Source organism: Lonchura striata, chromosome 3 (genome assembly GCF_046129695.1).
Source record: "Lonchura striata isolate bLonStr1 chromosome 3, bLonStr1.mat, whole genome shotgun sequence".
In the NCBI taxonomy this organism is placed as follows: Eukaryota; Metazoa; Chordata; class Aves; order Passeriformes; family Estrildidae; genus Lonchura; species Lonchura striata.
Window position 1 is genome coordinate 30,156,290 of NC_134605.1, and position 14,786 is coordinate 30,171,075.

A 14,786-nucleotide genomic window follows, 5' to 3' on the forward strand; every position below is an offset into this window, starting at 1 on the left:
GCCACTGACATGAGCTGTATCCGATACCCCTTGGTCAAGTATTCCAGGGGAAGATAAGCAGGGCAATATCAGAACCCTACGCGCTACTCCCACCACCCTTGGAACATCCCTCCTGCCACTCTGCTGCTCTGCTTCACAGCTGTGCCTGCAGGAACGGCGGGGGGCGGGCAGGCGGCTCTCCGAGCCCGAACACGCACAAAAGCGCCGACTGCAGAAGAGACGAGCGTGCCGCGGGCAGGGGTCCGCCAACCCCCGAGGTGCGCGAACCCGGTTACCCATCAGCAGCCGAGGCGAGGGGCGGCAAATGACAGGACCCCGGGGGACAAAGGAAACCCGGGCGGGCCGGGGGCGGCGGGCGGCCCACGCCGCTCTACGGGCGCCGCGCCGGGCGCGCCCCCCGCCCCGCTCCGCCCCAAGATGGCAGCGGCGCCCCCGGCCCCGGCCCCGGCCGCCCCCGCCGCGGGCTCGGCGCAACAGCCGCGCGCCCGGCCCGGCCCGGCCCGCCCTCAGCGCGGCCTGAGGCGCCGCCGCGGAACCCCCATCCCCGCCGGCAAAATCCCTCCAGGCCTAGAGAAGCCGCGGCCCCGGCGCCCCGCAGTACCCCAGCTCCCGCCCACTTACCGGCGGCTCTTTACCCCGTGTCAAGCGCGGACGGGCTGTCCCCGGGCCGGGCCAGGCGCTGCGGTGCCGCGCTGTGTCCGCTGGGCTCGGCCGCGCTCGGTTCGGTTCGGCTGCGCTCGGCGAGGGGCGGGGCCCGGCGGTGGGCGGGCCGCGCAGGGGCGGGGGCGGGGCCGCGGGGCCGCGCGTGCGCACGAGTGCTGCGTTGGACGGTAGGGCGCGCGCGCTGCGGGCCGAGGTGCGCGCTGGGGCCTGGGGCGCGAGCGACGGGACGGACTGGGACGGACTGGGATGGACTGGGATGGGCTGGGCGCTGGGAGTACAGCGCAGTGTAGCGTAGCTGGGTACCGCAGCGCCCAGCAGGGCCGGTACCCGGCCTTGCCCCGCCGCCGGATCGGCCTGCTCCTGGCGTGCCGGCTTTTTCCCGGGGCCAGCGCTGGGCCCTCACACGGCCCTGTGGCTGAGCGTCTCGGGGCGCGGACGGCCCCTCTCAGCCCCCAGGTGCTGGGGCTGTGACGCTGCCGTGCTCGCATGTGGGCCCCGGGGCTGGCCGGGCCCTCCCTGCCCCCGGGTCCCGGCCCATGCCTTGGAGGGAGCCGATTGCAGGTGTCCCTGGTGCTCTGTGCCCAGGGCTTGCAACGCGTGAACCCTGAGCTGAGCTGCTGCTCTGGAGGGACGGAGACACGCTGTCACCGAAGATGCACGCGCGAGTTCGAGTGGCACGAAGGGCGGCACAGGGTCGTGACATCGCGCGAAAGCAGCTGGGAGCTGGAGCCTTTGTGTCGCTTACACACTGGGCTCCCCCTGGACTGCCGTCCGTGCCTCTGCGGTGTGGCCTGGGAGAGAGGGAGAACACTCTTCTGAAGTTCCTGCATGTTCAGAGTGTTTATTTGCTCAGAATTCGTGTGGGGCTGCGATGCTGGGGTTAGGCTTTTGTGGGTACGAGTAGTCATGCAGCAAAGTTAGTCCAAAATTCCTGTGTCCTGACAAGAGTGGCATTTACTCGCATGTGTCATGGGGGCTTGGAAAGTGTGGGTGCTAGCCTGTGCTTTCCTGGTTATTCTTCAGAAACCTCTTTTGGAGGCCAGTGAGTAAGGGGAAGAAATTGTTGGAAAAGACTTTATGGCATATTTCTTAAAAGCATGAATAACTTAATTTTTGTAGTAAAAACAGGTGGGCAAGCCAGCCTTTTTAGCAGCAGGACACAGATGCTTATCTGAGCTCTGTAGGCTTCTCTGGTTCCAGTGCTCCAGGCTTGCCTGAGAGGGTCTTGTTTGGACTGAGAGGGAATGAGTTACGGGAAGTTTCTAAGAGAGAAATGAGGCTTATGCCACTAAAGCTACAGGTAGCTCTGTACTGCCTTGTAATGTGAGCATGCCTTTGTTTCCAGGTCATGTTTCTCTTAAGCCTGAATTCTGACAGCATTAGGCATTCTTTTCTGGTATTGCTTCATCAGGTAGACCTAGAGCCAATATAGTTTTCTGTTCTGTGAACAACTAGCCTAGCTCAGTTGTTCCTGATGTTTTTTCGTGGTTGAGACACAGCTACACATCTTCTCTTCCTTCTTGTTTATGTTCTCCTTGCCACAGCTCCCCCCAGTGTGGTTACTGCTGTCTGGGTTGTGATTGCACCTTACTGGTTGAGGCCTGGCCATCCAGATTGGGGCTGGGAACCAAATCTGGTCTTGTGGCTTTCCACCATTGTCCTGCTATTGAAACTTCAATACTTTTAAAATGAGTAAAAAGACATTTGAGAGATGATAGCCGTGTAAAATGAGGATGGTGTGGGCAGTTCTCTGAATGCACGTGTGATTCCCAAAAGGCAGAGACGGGGAGGGGCCTTTCTTGGCTTCACCTCAAACCCCACAGGCCCACCAGAGAGAACTGGGGCTAATCCAGTACCTGCCATGCTGCTCATTTCCTTGGACTTCACACCGATAGTTGTCCTCTCTGTAACTTAATTTTCTGCTGGTGCACTGGGAATAACCCCTCCCTATTTTAGTACAGTGCTGTGAACATGCATATATAGGATGATTTTAGATGTTCAGGTATTAGGACAATAAGTACTTTAGAGTTGTGACTTTTGGATACTTAAAATGTCAAAAGTAAGTTTTATTTTAAAGGTGTGCAGCTCTTTTGTTATCTGCCATTCCTGATTGTGGTCTGGAAAATGAGGTTAGTGTGTTTTGCTTCAAAATTGTTAACAGATGTACCTGTAATGAGTTTCTGTTGGTAACTTAGATCAGTAAATATCCTGTTTAATAGCTAATCCTATTCATAAACAGATTTTAAAAAGACTTAATTCCTCTTTGTAAATCCTGGTCTTTTTGTTTGCCATTAATGTAAAGCCAATTATGTCTTGGTAATGAATATCTTGTGTGTTTTTAACACACGCAGCCCTTAATCACATTGTTTCCTTTAGGAGGAGAGCTGTGAATAGATTGAGTCCCCTAGTTCACAGTTGGCTCCTGCAGCTCACTGTGGCAGATGGTCTATAAATAGACCTGCAGTGGCAGAGTAGGGGTTTAGGCATTTCCATTGCATGTATTGTCTTGAGTTTATTTCTTGAGTTTATTTATTTTTGCGAGTTTTAATGATGGACGACAGATGCAGTTCAAATCTTTATGCTGCCTGGACCATGTCTGTTTTGATATGTTAAAAGAATAAAGGTGATGTTTGTCCCCACTGTTTGACTGTGCAGATGAGGTCACTGCTATAAAAGTGAAGAATATTTTTACCTGGTTTCCTTGGCTTTGACAGCAGGCTTTGGGTAGTTGGCCTCAGCATTTGCTTTGCAACATCCGTTTTCCATGGGGCCTGTCTGTGTGAATGAGTTGGCAACAGAAAGAAGGAAAAGGAATAGCTGAATGATTATAGAATTAGAGATCTTGGCAATATAGGGAGGAGGGGTTAGTTCCAAAACTTGTGATTAAAAAGGAAAGTACTGTTGGATTGCCAAGTAACAGTACTCTTTAAAATTACATTTACTCTAGGATGTAGGCAGGGTAAGAATGGTGCCTTGACTGTTTTTTAGGGTGTACACCACTGGTAAGAACTTGGTCAGAGCTGTTGCACTGCCTTCTGGAGTGTTCAGATACAGACCTTTTCAGTGCTCCCATGGATGTATTAGTAGAGCAGATTCATGCAGACCATTCCTGTGAGGTACACCAGTGTTCTTGTTAAAATGACAAGAGAGTCTTTTCTTGTCCAAGTCTCCTGGTATTTGGAGATAATGTCACCACATAAGGCTGCATTGCCAGTGGGAGAAGTCCTAGTCTTGTGTTGTGTCACATTCCTTTGCAGCAGTGTTCGTGTGCCTTCAGGTTGAGCTGGATCAAGAAACTGAGCTAGCTGAAAACTATCTGATTTACATAAGTACTAAAGCCAGCATAAGGGAGGTGATGAAAGTGTGTGTTGGGGGAACACAGGGCTTCCCTTCTTGGTGCTGTGTGCCCTGATGTTCATTTAAAGTGAGTATGTAACCTGTCTTCCTTGTCTGGCACATGTCCTTGCTCTGTATCAGTTCCTTGAGGAGGTCTACTCATGCATTTTAATGCATTTGATGAACATAGTGTACATGTATCTTTTGTATTTCCCAATTTTATTAGCTGGGATGAAACTTTCGAGAATTTCTCCATTCAAAAGCCACTCAAGATTGCAGCAAATACAAGTTAGTTTTTAATATTAAGGAAAACCACTGAAGGTGATAGCTAGAGCACTTGAAAATGGTGCAGAGGGTAAATAACTTCCATATGTTTATAACTGGTGAAGAGTTTCTTTGTTGAGCAGTGCTGAAATGTTATGTCAGTCTTTTGCATTGAATGGAGTAAGGCTGAAGGGCCCTTGAGAAGAGTATTTGCAGTAGCTGGTTACTGCATGCTCAAAAGAAATTCTGTGAAGTAGAAAAAGGGTCATTTTAGTGAATATTTGATTAACAAATTCCTCACCCTTTTTTGAATGTTACTTTGAGCTCTTGTCTAAGGTCTGTGATAACTTTTAACAGATACGTGGAGAGGGGCAAAGTGTCTCTGTGACTGTGATTTTCATGAGATAAAACCACTACTAGAAATTAGGGTCAGCAGCTTAGAAACAGCAAGAGATTCCTCTCATGGTTCTTTATTGCTGCTTTGGTGCAGCTATCTGTGGTCAATTATACCAATAGTTGCCTTTGAGGCTTCTCATTTTAGGATAGTGTCTGTTTAAATACTGCTCTTGCCTAGCTTGAAAAACTTGGAAATTAATCCTGCTTGAGCAGGAGATTGGACTAGATGACCTCCAAAACCCCCTTCAAAGATAAATCCTTGGTCAGGAGTGTATTAGTGACTAAGTACTAAGCAAGTGGTGGTGTTTTGTCTGTTCAGGGTATTTTGGAGTGTGCTCCTGCCTGTATCAGTTGGGCAGTACCAATGGCAGACTTCTGGGAATTCTTACAAATTTTGCTCTGTTTGAAAGTTACAGGGTTACTCTTCCCATACACTTGGGAGCACTGAAACCTGGTGACCTGGGGAGAGCTACCTTCAGAGGCATACTTGTATCATACACATTACCCATGCCTAAGTGCAGCTTCTTCTGAGCCTTTTTAAGGGCCCCTGGTGTGAGGCAACATGTGCTGGGAAGGACAGAAGTGCTGGAGGCACTGGGGCTGATGACTGTAATCGATTTATAGAAGCTCTTCTATTTTGGCACCAGCTTGGGAGCGTTCATGTGGCAGCACCAAGTGTGGCAGAGTGAACAGCTTCTGTACCCTTCAAAGTTTAGTTGTTTAGCAGTTAGCAATTTCATAGGGGGAAACTCGGGGCAGGAGAGATGAAGTTCACAGCCACAGAGGGATCACATTGGGACTGGGTCTGGTTGAGAAGCACCTGGAATCAGACCCAGACTGTTCGCTATTCCTTCTAGAAAGGAAACTGGCACGTTACAATAGCTGAAGTTGTGATTCACTCTTTGTGAACACACTTGCATGCTTGAATGGTGTTCTTCATGCCATAAATGCATTCTTTTCCCTCCACCCTGAACCCTCCTGCTAATTGGAAACATCCCCTATGTTTACTCAGTTGCGAACAGGATGCTTCGTACCAAATAATCAATCATGAGAAATTTCTTACCTTGTGACACATCTTAATGTGCTGAGGAATAATTCTTAGCTAAGAAGAGGATACTGAGTCATCTGAAAAAATAAACAGTCCTTGGACGCTTAATGCTGTTGATGCTTCCGCTGGCAGTTTTATAACTTCAAACCTTCACTGCTGCTACGGGGTAGAAACAAACAGTGACTTCTCCCAGGAGCGATGAGTGAGTTCAGAGTTCATGCAACACTTAGGACATTTTAGATGTGCTTTAAGCACATCTGGCTATGCTGGTCCTGATGCTGCTGTCCCCTTGACAGCAGGCAGAGCCTGCAGCTGTGCCTGCCTTGTCATGACCTCTCCTATTGGTCTTATGTAACGGTGAGGATGAGTCTTCTCCAGCCACCAAGGCTACCATGCCTGCTAGGAAATAGAGATGGGGGTGACATTGCTATCTGAACTCCCCAAGAAGTGTCCATGAAAGACAACAGAGAGCCCAACTTGTTGCTGCTTTTTTGGGTTTTGTAGAGGGATCCAAAGGCTCTTTGTGAGGAAGTAGGAGCATTACTACCCACCAAGTTAGAGTTTCACATGGGGGGACAGCACACCCTGTGCAGCACAGGATACAGGCAGACAGTGGGCTTAAAGCAAGTCACCATAGTTGAACTTGCTCAGAAATCTTGAGCAGCAGCAAGGCCAGGTATTGGACCTTGGTTGCCAGCAGCACTGTAAATGCAACAGGGCCTTGCTGTCATTAGGATCACACAGCTAGGCAAGGATGTGTTATAAACACAGCCTTTTTGGAGTCTCATTGCAGAGAGGAGACAGTGGGTAAGCCCTCGACTCATTTGCTGATCATCTACCCCACAGAAAAGTGTTGTTGTTTTTTTTAAGTAAATAAATGTAAACTTTGGCTGTTGCTATTCTTTTCCAAGCTTGCCTGTTTGACAGAGATGGTTTGCCATCTGTGCTTTGCTCAGGTAGAACTACTCAAAACTGCTGTGGTGCATATGTCCTGTGCTTTTCATTGTGCTCTTGGGTAACACTTGCTTTGTAGAACAACTGCAAACCCTAGAACTTACACACATCCCCAAGTAAGCAAACACATTGGAGAAAAAAATAATAAGAAAGGGAGATAAGATTTAGGCTTGACCTTGGTTTATTAAGAGCTTTGACACTGTCTATTTAAAGGCTCTGTGTGGGTTTTTTTCCCCTAGAAAAGTTAACTCAGCTTTATTTTAAAAATAAAAGTTAAAAAAATGGCTTTACAGTGTATTACTATAGTTTGGCCCAAAACTCATCAGAACTGTCAGAGAGAGATGAGGTCAATGGATTTCTGGTGTTTGCTTTTGAAAGGAGAGAAGCAGAACACATGTTGGTTACTCTGCCAAGGTCACAGCAAGCTGTGTCACACGGTAGTAGTTGCAGTAAGGTGGAAAGTATTAGCTGTACCTGAGCTGGCCTGAAAGAGGCCTGGCTCTAGGTCTGTGTTGTTTCCTCCCTTCACTTGGATCTGCCAGCATAACCACCTGGGTCATCACTTCCTAATGATGTTTGGGAAAGTGATCTGGGTTCAGATAAGCCTTCGTGACCGAGGATGCAAGCTGGTCCCCAGTCAGACAGAATGAGGTTAGGGAACTGCCACAGACGTAGGCAGGGAATAGATAGGGTGTGGTTCCCAGTCGGAGGTTACCCTTGTAACCCAGCTCTGCTGCAGTCATCATGGTGTACAGTGTACAGCAGCATGGACTGAGATCTGTAAAGGTACTGGGAACTATTTTCTCTGGCCAGCATGAACAGGCCAAGACTGTGGTCTTGTAACAGGCTGCTTAACACCTTTCTATGCTAAGAGAGAGCGTGCCCTTCACCAATGGAACTCTGACTTGTTTCTTGTCTGGCAAATTGTTTCCTGAAGCTGTGATGCCAGTCTGTAAGTTATTTGGCTTCTTGCTTGGTTTTGTAGGTAACCTTTGTAGCTTTTAACAAGCAACCATGATGGCTTTTTCTGGGCATTACAGCCTCTAAGCCAGTTCACATCTGAAATTCTCAAAACCTGGTTCTTGTTATGTGATTCACAGAACATGCAGAAGGGCCCTTACCTCTGTGTCTAGGAAACGGCAAACTAGGATACTGAATCCAGCTTTGTAGTGTATGTGTCTGAATTACATTTCCTCCTGAATTCAGGCAGGGGTTGTAGATCTGCATGTAGTGTGCTACAGCTGCTGCTAGCACTCTGTGTCCTGTGGATTGCAGCATCTAAATAGGTGCTGAGGCCCTAGTGTGTGGTTCATGTAAAGGAAAGAATGCAAGCCAAATTCTGTCCATTTTCCAGAGTTAATAATTCTTTTGTTTCTTATGCAGGGGTGGTTACCAAATGGCTCTCTTGAATAGACGAATTGGTTTATCTTTAACCCATCTAAACAGTGCTGTGATACAACGACAGTTCAGGTAACTTTTAAGTTTTGCGTTTGTTTTCTTCAGAATGTTTCATGGTTGAAAGGGATGCTGTTGAGTTAATCAATAATAAGATACAGCATTTGTAATTCAAAAGTATAATAATAAAAAAAAATCTTACAGTTGTCCTTTCATAGGTTGAAAAGTGAGCTCAGACACTCCATTTGGAGGTTCCTGGCATTCTGCATTTTCATATGTATGTAAGGAGGCTTTTAGGCCTTCTGACAGTGATACATGGGCCTGCAAGTAGAACTTGAAAGTGTGTTTCTCATGCAAGTGCAAAAAAAACCAACAGCAAGCACCTGCTGATGCAGAGCAAATTACAGTGCTCAAAATTATTCAAGAGTTTGTCATTTATTTAAAATAAAAATAATCTGAAAAATTGCTTATTCATACTTTAACAATGTCTATTTTGTTATTCTTTTGTTTCTTGCTCTAGGAATTTAAAGTTTTAAATTTATGGACTTCATATTTTACAATGCCTTGCACAAATCTTAGCGCTTAATCCCACAGTACACTGCCAGTTTGAGGATCCCTAACTCTTTGAAGGGTCAGTGCTTCAGTTTCAAGGATGAGAATAGTCATTCCCAGGATTGTGGTCTGGAGGGAGAATTAAGACATGCTTAGGGCTAGGTTGTGTGATAGTCCTAGGAGCTATCTCAAGGAGGTATCCAGGTCTTTCTGGCTTTCTCTTTAAGTGGGCTGCATGAGAGCATTGGCCAGCACACATTTAATGCATGTATAGGTGACAGTAACAGGGAGGTGAAGTCCAGTCCATAGAGGTCAACAGGACTTCAGAAAACTTAATGGGGAGACCTTTTCTTTGTGGAGTATTCGTCCAAGACTGTGGCAGAAATCAAGAAAAAAGGGAAATAAAAAGTTCTCCTAGTGTGGTTATTCTTATCTAGTGGTTACTGGACAGTCACATTTATATCTGTTTGCTATTGCTGTGTTATACACTTGGTCCCACCGAGGTTTTCCCTGCTCCTTCCTGTGACAACACTTCTCTTTTTCCAGCCTACTCCCTTCTGTTTTCCTTGTTGTGCAGCCACAGATGGCGGGCAGAGGACAGAGATGGGATGGTACTAGATGGGATGGCATGTCTGGTTGCAGAGATTAGTGACTTCTGAGAGAGAGAGGAAAGCTAAAGTAGACCTCTACTGTGAGGAATATCTTGAAAGGCAGTGCTTGACCTCTGGAGCAGTTGGATTAATGCAGATTGACTCCACTGTCCTTCTTCACAGTGTGTAAAAATTCCTGCTTGAAATGATGTCCACACCACATTTGGTGTGCATGCTCATCTTTTAGGTACTTTTGCAAAGACAGGCCTTTCCTCTTCAAGAGGGGATAATGGTCCCTATTTACTTCACACACTTCTGAAAAACAAGATGAATGGTTAGGTTGCCTCCATATGCTGTCACTGAGTAGTTTAACTGGCAGCAGGTTGGCATTCCTGCAGCTCTGGCCAGCATGTATCTAGTACCTCATTGCAAAGCAGTTGTTCAGGAGCAGAGAGGATCTTCCTGTTTTTCCAATGGTCTGTGTTTGGGTGTCATTTGAAGACAAGCAACAAATCAGTTGGGTTTGAGCTCACTGAATAAAAGAATAATGGTTTCTCTAAAGTAGTATGTTCCTCCTGTTCCCAAGAATATTCAGAGTCGGACCTAACAATTAGTATTGTGCAGTTTATTTATGTTGTTTCTTACTCCCACAAAGCAAGCATACAGAAGAGACTGTGTCTCTCTGGATTCCTTCCACAGGGGGAAGGTGGTGAGCTCTTAGATTCTAGGTGGGAACAGCGTAGTACAGCCACAGCAGGACCTCAGAGGTCTTACTTAGAACAAAATAAACTCTGAGACTCACAGATGTCAGTGAAAGGAAGGTTGATCATAAAAGTCCTTAGTGCTGGGTACTGTGTGCAAGATTGAAAGAGCCTGACCTGAGTCTTAGCTTCCTGCAGGCTGTTTGAAGCAGAAGTGAGCACATTTTTTTGCTTGTAGAATGAAGCTGCATCATCTTCAGTTGCTGAAAAGCCCATGATATGCAAGCCACTCTTCATGCCATCTTTTAGTTGTGTTTTGGAGTAGAAAGGTCATTTTATATTTGACATTTAGTAAAGAATGTGCAATGCCCAAAGTAGCATCTGGCTTTCAAAGAGCACATTGAATGCAGTCAGTGTGTCGCCCATATGGTATATATTCATTGCTGGTGCCTTCTGAGTGGCTTCTGTAATGATAAGATTCTGTTCTGTGTTTGCCTTTGCCCCCCCAAGGATTATTGAGGAGATCTGTCTCTCATTCTCTCCTGTCTTTTGGTAGCATCACTGGAGCATGTCAAGCAATACAGAAGCTAACACGTGTGCGAGTGGTGGACAACAGCACCTTGGGGAATACGCCGTACCACCGGCCACCAAAATGTATCCACGTGTATAACAAGACTGGAGTTGGCAAAGTTGGAGATAAGATCCTTCTGGCTATCAAAGGAGAAAAGAAGAAGGCTTTAATTGTAGGGCACAAGATGCCTGGTCCCACCATGACACCTAGGTTTGATTCCAGCAATGTGGTACTCATAGAAGATAATGGAAATCCGATAGGGACTAGAATAAGAACACCAATACCCTATACACTGCGAAGAAGAGAGGGCGAGTTCTCCAAAGTATTGGCCATTGCCCGCAACTTTGTATAATGCTAAGAGACGTCTTCAGCAATCCTTTTATATCCTTTCATGCAGTAGCTGTTCCTTGGTCCTTTTCCAGAAACTAGTGAAACATGAAAAAGCTGATGTTCATCAAGAACATCTCTTCCCTTTTAAGAATTCCAAGCAACTAATTTAAATATTGAAATAGTTTCTTTTTCTCCAAAAGAAGGTTGATTTATTTCACAGAACACCTGCAGTATGTTTGGGAAACAGTCCTTCATCCTTATTCCTCCTGTGGTGTTATTCTGGTCTGTCATCATTAAAATGAGAACATGAAAATCCTTGTGCTGTATTGCTTATGTTCTCTTTTCCCTATTTCTGCCATTCCTGGTTTCCCAAGAACAAGACGTAATCCCCGGCCCAGTCATACTGGGGGTCTACAAAATGGATTCACAAGTAATAGAGTAGGAGAGATATGTAATGAACTATGGGTACTTTGGGCACATTCAATAAAAAGATTAGTTTCTGTCTTTGCCTAAGAGAAGTATTTAAGTAAATTAGAATCAGGAGGGCACGGTGGCCTGCGACATCTGTCAGTGGTGTGTGCTTCAACAGGGCATAGCAGAGACTGGGAAGCAGAAGTAGGAAGGGGAGCTGAAGGGGGAGCCGAAGGGTAAGCTGAGATGCTGCCTGTGCTGTCCACCTGACCAACCCCTGAAAACTGTGTTCTCAGATTAACACAAGGGCTGGGTTCAGATTGAAAGGACCACAGAAAGAAACTTCCTTTTGGACTGCTTCTTGGGACCATTGTTGGACATCATCTTTAGTGGGCTATTGGTGAGGTTGGCTGTTGTCCAGTTTCCTAAGTTTAGGCACAGCAATGGGCAAATGCCACTCTTGCTTTCAGGACTGCTTGGGATCCAGGAGCCAAAGAGCTGCTTTTCTATGGAGCTGAGCAGAGAAACCTGGTGCACATGACTGGTGAAGGGATGTCTGAGCAGAGTGCTCCTAGACATAGCAGTGCTGGGGAAGAGGTTGTAGGAGGTGCAGTCAGCAGCAGTTAGGCCAGTTCTTCACAGGTCAGGTGGCAGTGGTGGCTGGCTACTCTTTCCCCTTCTGCCTCCTCTTCCTGATATGGTGGGAATAAGGCTTCTGATATGGAGCCTTTGGCTCTGCATTGCCTCAGTGAGAAGATCTAAAGAATGCAGTGCTGAGCTAGCATGCACTCCAGCTACTCCTTGCAGATATATCTGCCCCATGGTCTCCACTGTGAAATCCACATTGTCCCTGGACAAAGTGAGCCCTGGATCCCCTCCAACTCCATTATTCCAGATAACACACAAAAGATTATACTATAGGTTTAATTTCAATATTAACCTTTAAGTAATGGCACTGTCCCACTAAGTAAAACTTCCCTGTGAACTCAGTTCTGTGGGAAAGCAGAATCATGCTGCTGGCAGCATGTTCCTTGTTTGCTGTTGTCTGGGGAACATTGGGTCTGCTGCTTCAAGACCTCTGTGCCCCATGGGCGTTGCCTTTAAGCCCTGGGCTTGCCTCCTACAGAGGTGTCTGTGCAATGGCACAGCAGCAGAGCAGATGCTCACCTGGTTGAAGTCAGTGTTTCCAGATAATCTGAGTGCAGTCAACTTCCAGGAGGAACTCTATGTGCTCAGAGATGTTTATGCTGTTTTTCTAAGAGGGACAGTGAGCAAACTGTGGCAGTCACAGCGAAAAGTGTGACTGGCCTCTCTCCCTTGGGTGGGGTTTACTTCGGTGTAGCAAGGGCATGGCACAGCCTCATGTCTCAGACATTGTCCATTGACCTTTTTTTTTTTCATAGTTAGATTTGTTTCTGGATCATATTTGGAGTAGAAAAGGGGTATATGCTTTTATGCAATTTTAGAGAAAGTGTTTATGCTACTCAATTCCTCTGAGGTCTTGCTTTAGAAAACCTTCTGCAACTTTTGAAACTCCTCCAACCCTGATAAATACATAAACAAATACTTTTATAATTTTTAAATAAATCACAAGCCAGCTGATAGGTCTGTCCCAGCCTTCCTGCAGACACGAGTTCAGCCTTCCTTAATGTAAATGCTTTTGAGATCAGAAGAGGAAAATGCCTTCCACTAACACAGTGCTGGAGAATAGAATTTGAAGTAGCACTTGTATGGGGTATTTTGTTTCTGTGCACAGTCTGTGGGTAGAGCTGAAGTGGAGTTCACCCCAGCTGAATACCTCTTTCCTGCCTAACCTTGTTTATAACTTGTCTGAAGAGACATTTTACTGTGAGAGTTTTGCTTAACAACAACTCCAGCCTCAAAGCATCAACCAGCAGGACCTGGGTGCCTGCAAACAATCCTTGTTTTTCTTATCCTGACCATAGGGTCTATGAATCTCTCATGGGATGCCAGACCCTGCTGTTTGGATATTAAACATTTCACATAATATTTGCTAATAATTTTCCAGCATTTTGCTGAGGAAGAAGTCATGGGGACAGGGCACGAGAGGAAGCAGGCAAGACAATGCAGCACACTTGAGATTAAAATGTGAAGTGATGCTTTAGCTCTAAGTAAACTGATATGTGTGGAGCTAAATCCTTAATCTCAGACCTTAATAAACAGACATGCAGACAGCTAAGCTAAGCATATCCCATAGTGCATCTCCTGCAGTTTTTACCTGTCTTCCCTGATGAGGAATATAGTCTCAGCAGAAATCCCTGGCCTATACTGACAGCTCTGTGCTGGCAAATTCCAGGTGCTGCCTATAGCAGTATCTCTCCGAGGTAAAAGGATCTGGCTTGTGGATGAAGCCATAGCCTGCTGCCACCCATCCTGCTGATGTGGGACCCTGCCGTGGCTGCAGGATGGTGAGCCCCTGCTGCTCTGGCAGCAGAGCCTGTGCAGGCAGGGGCAGATGGTTGGGGCCTTACCCAGGCTAATGTGGGTTCTCCAGGCTCTCCATCTTTTCCTTTGAGCAGACCCTGCTCAAGGATCCTCATTTTCAGGTCCCCTCTTTTGTTTCTGCACATGGGATAGTACCTGCTTGCTCTCAACTTCCAGGCTGCGTTCTGCTCTGTTCCAGAGTCTTCTGAGCAGTCAGCCAGTGCTGGCTTGGGAGCAGTTACTTGGTTTCCTGGGCTCTGGCTTGAGGCATCCTTCTTTGGGATCCACTGAGGCCTAACTCTCTCCAAATGGGAGGCTTTTCCTTTTGCATCCATCCTACTATGAAAGCAGATGTGATTTCCTCTATGTGTAGCAGTTCTTCCTGCAGGTTCTTTTCTTAAAGGATGACTACAGGCAGATGGAATGATTCCCTCAGAGGAGGGAAGGAAAACCAAAATACTTCCTATCTCAGCTGCTGCCAGAAGGTCACTTTCTCCCCTGGTCCCTGTTTATTATTCTGGCATTAACATGCTTCAATATAATAAATGAAAAAAGTTTCCAGGATGACATGCTTAGGAAGAGTTCTCTCATCTCCTGTGCAGCTTCTGGGGGAGCTGCCACCTGCTGCAAAGGGAAGGGGAAGCCAGAGTCCTGGAGTCTTCTTGCCTCATTACAAATGTGCCCTGCTTCAGTTCCAACTGAGTCTTTGGGTTGCACAGACACTGGTCTGTGTATTTGGATATAGGATTTGCATCAGCTGAAGCTCCCAAGAAGGTGCCTATTTGCTGCTGATGGTGGGGGCTTTGTGCCCAGAGATTCTTTCATGGGAGTTGGAGAAGAGGTATCTTTTTTAGGACATCCTGCATGGGTAGGGAGAAATGGCCTTTGGAAAGACGCTTGCCCATGAAAGACATGGCTGGGGTCTGATGAGGCTGGGGTGTGGAAAAAGACAGGCAAGCACTGGGGATTTACTGGCCGTGAGAAGACATGTCCCTGAAAGGAAGTGGGCGAGACAGATTATCGTGGAAGGATGCAGCAGGGAGCTGATGTCTTCCATCTGCTTCGAGACTGAGGCTGGGAGACGGGCGGCCCCGTGTGCCAGCAGGGTGGATGAACCCCGGAGACTGGGG

General features: G+C 46.9%; 2 protein-coding genes across 3 annotated transcripts in view; one reads left to right on the forward strand and one right to left on the reverse strand.

Moving 5' to 3' along the window:
* The window catches only part of TMEM63B (transmembrane protein 63B), a 48,711-nt gene extending 47,974 nt beyond the window's left edge, over nucleotides 1-737 (reverse strand). For both annotated transcript variants that reach the window (XM_021550478.2, XM_021550476.2), the window contains exon 1: nucleotides 622-737. The gene's annotated coding sequence lies outside the window, so the exon portion shown is untranslated. The remainder of the gene's footprint in view (nucleotides 1-621) is intronic.
* Nucleotides 738-807: 70 nt separating this feature from the next.
* MRPL14 (mitochondrial ribosomal protein L14) lies at nucleotides 808-11,113 on the forward strand. The gene is made up of 3 exons (XM_021550438.2): nucleotides 808-856; nucleotides 8,045-8,131; nucleotides 10,456-11,113. The coding sequence occupies exons 2-3, from the start codon at nucleotides 8,058-8,060 to the stop codon at nucleotides 10,820-10,822; spliced, it is 441 nt and encodes a 146-aa protein (XP_021406113.1). The 5' UTR covers nucleotides 808-856; nucleotides 8,045-8,057; the 3' UTR covers nucleotides 10,823-11,113.
* Nucleotides 11,114-14,786: the final 3,673 nt, after the last annotated feature.

Excerpts from the sequence above, each read along its gene's own strand:
- MRPL14 (XM_021550438.2), top strand. The coding sequence starts at position 8,058 with ATGGCTCTCTTGAATAGACGAATTGGTTTATCTTTAACCCATCTAAAC. Across the intron at positions 8,132-10,455 it reads GTGATACAACGACAGTTCAG|CATCACTGGAGCATGTCAAG; the intron begins GTAACTTTTAAG and ends GTCTTTTGGTAG.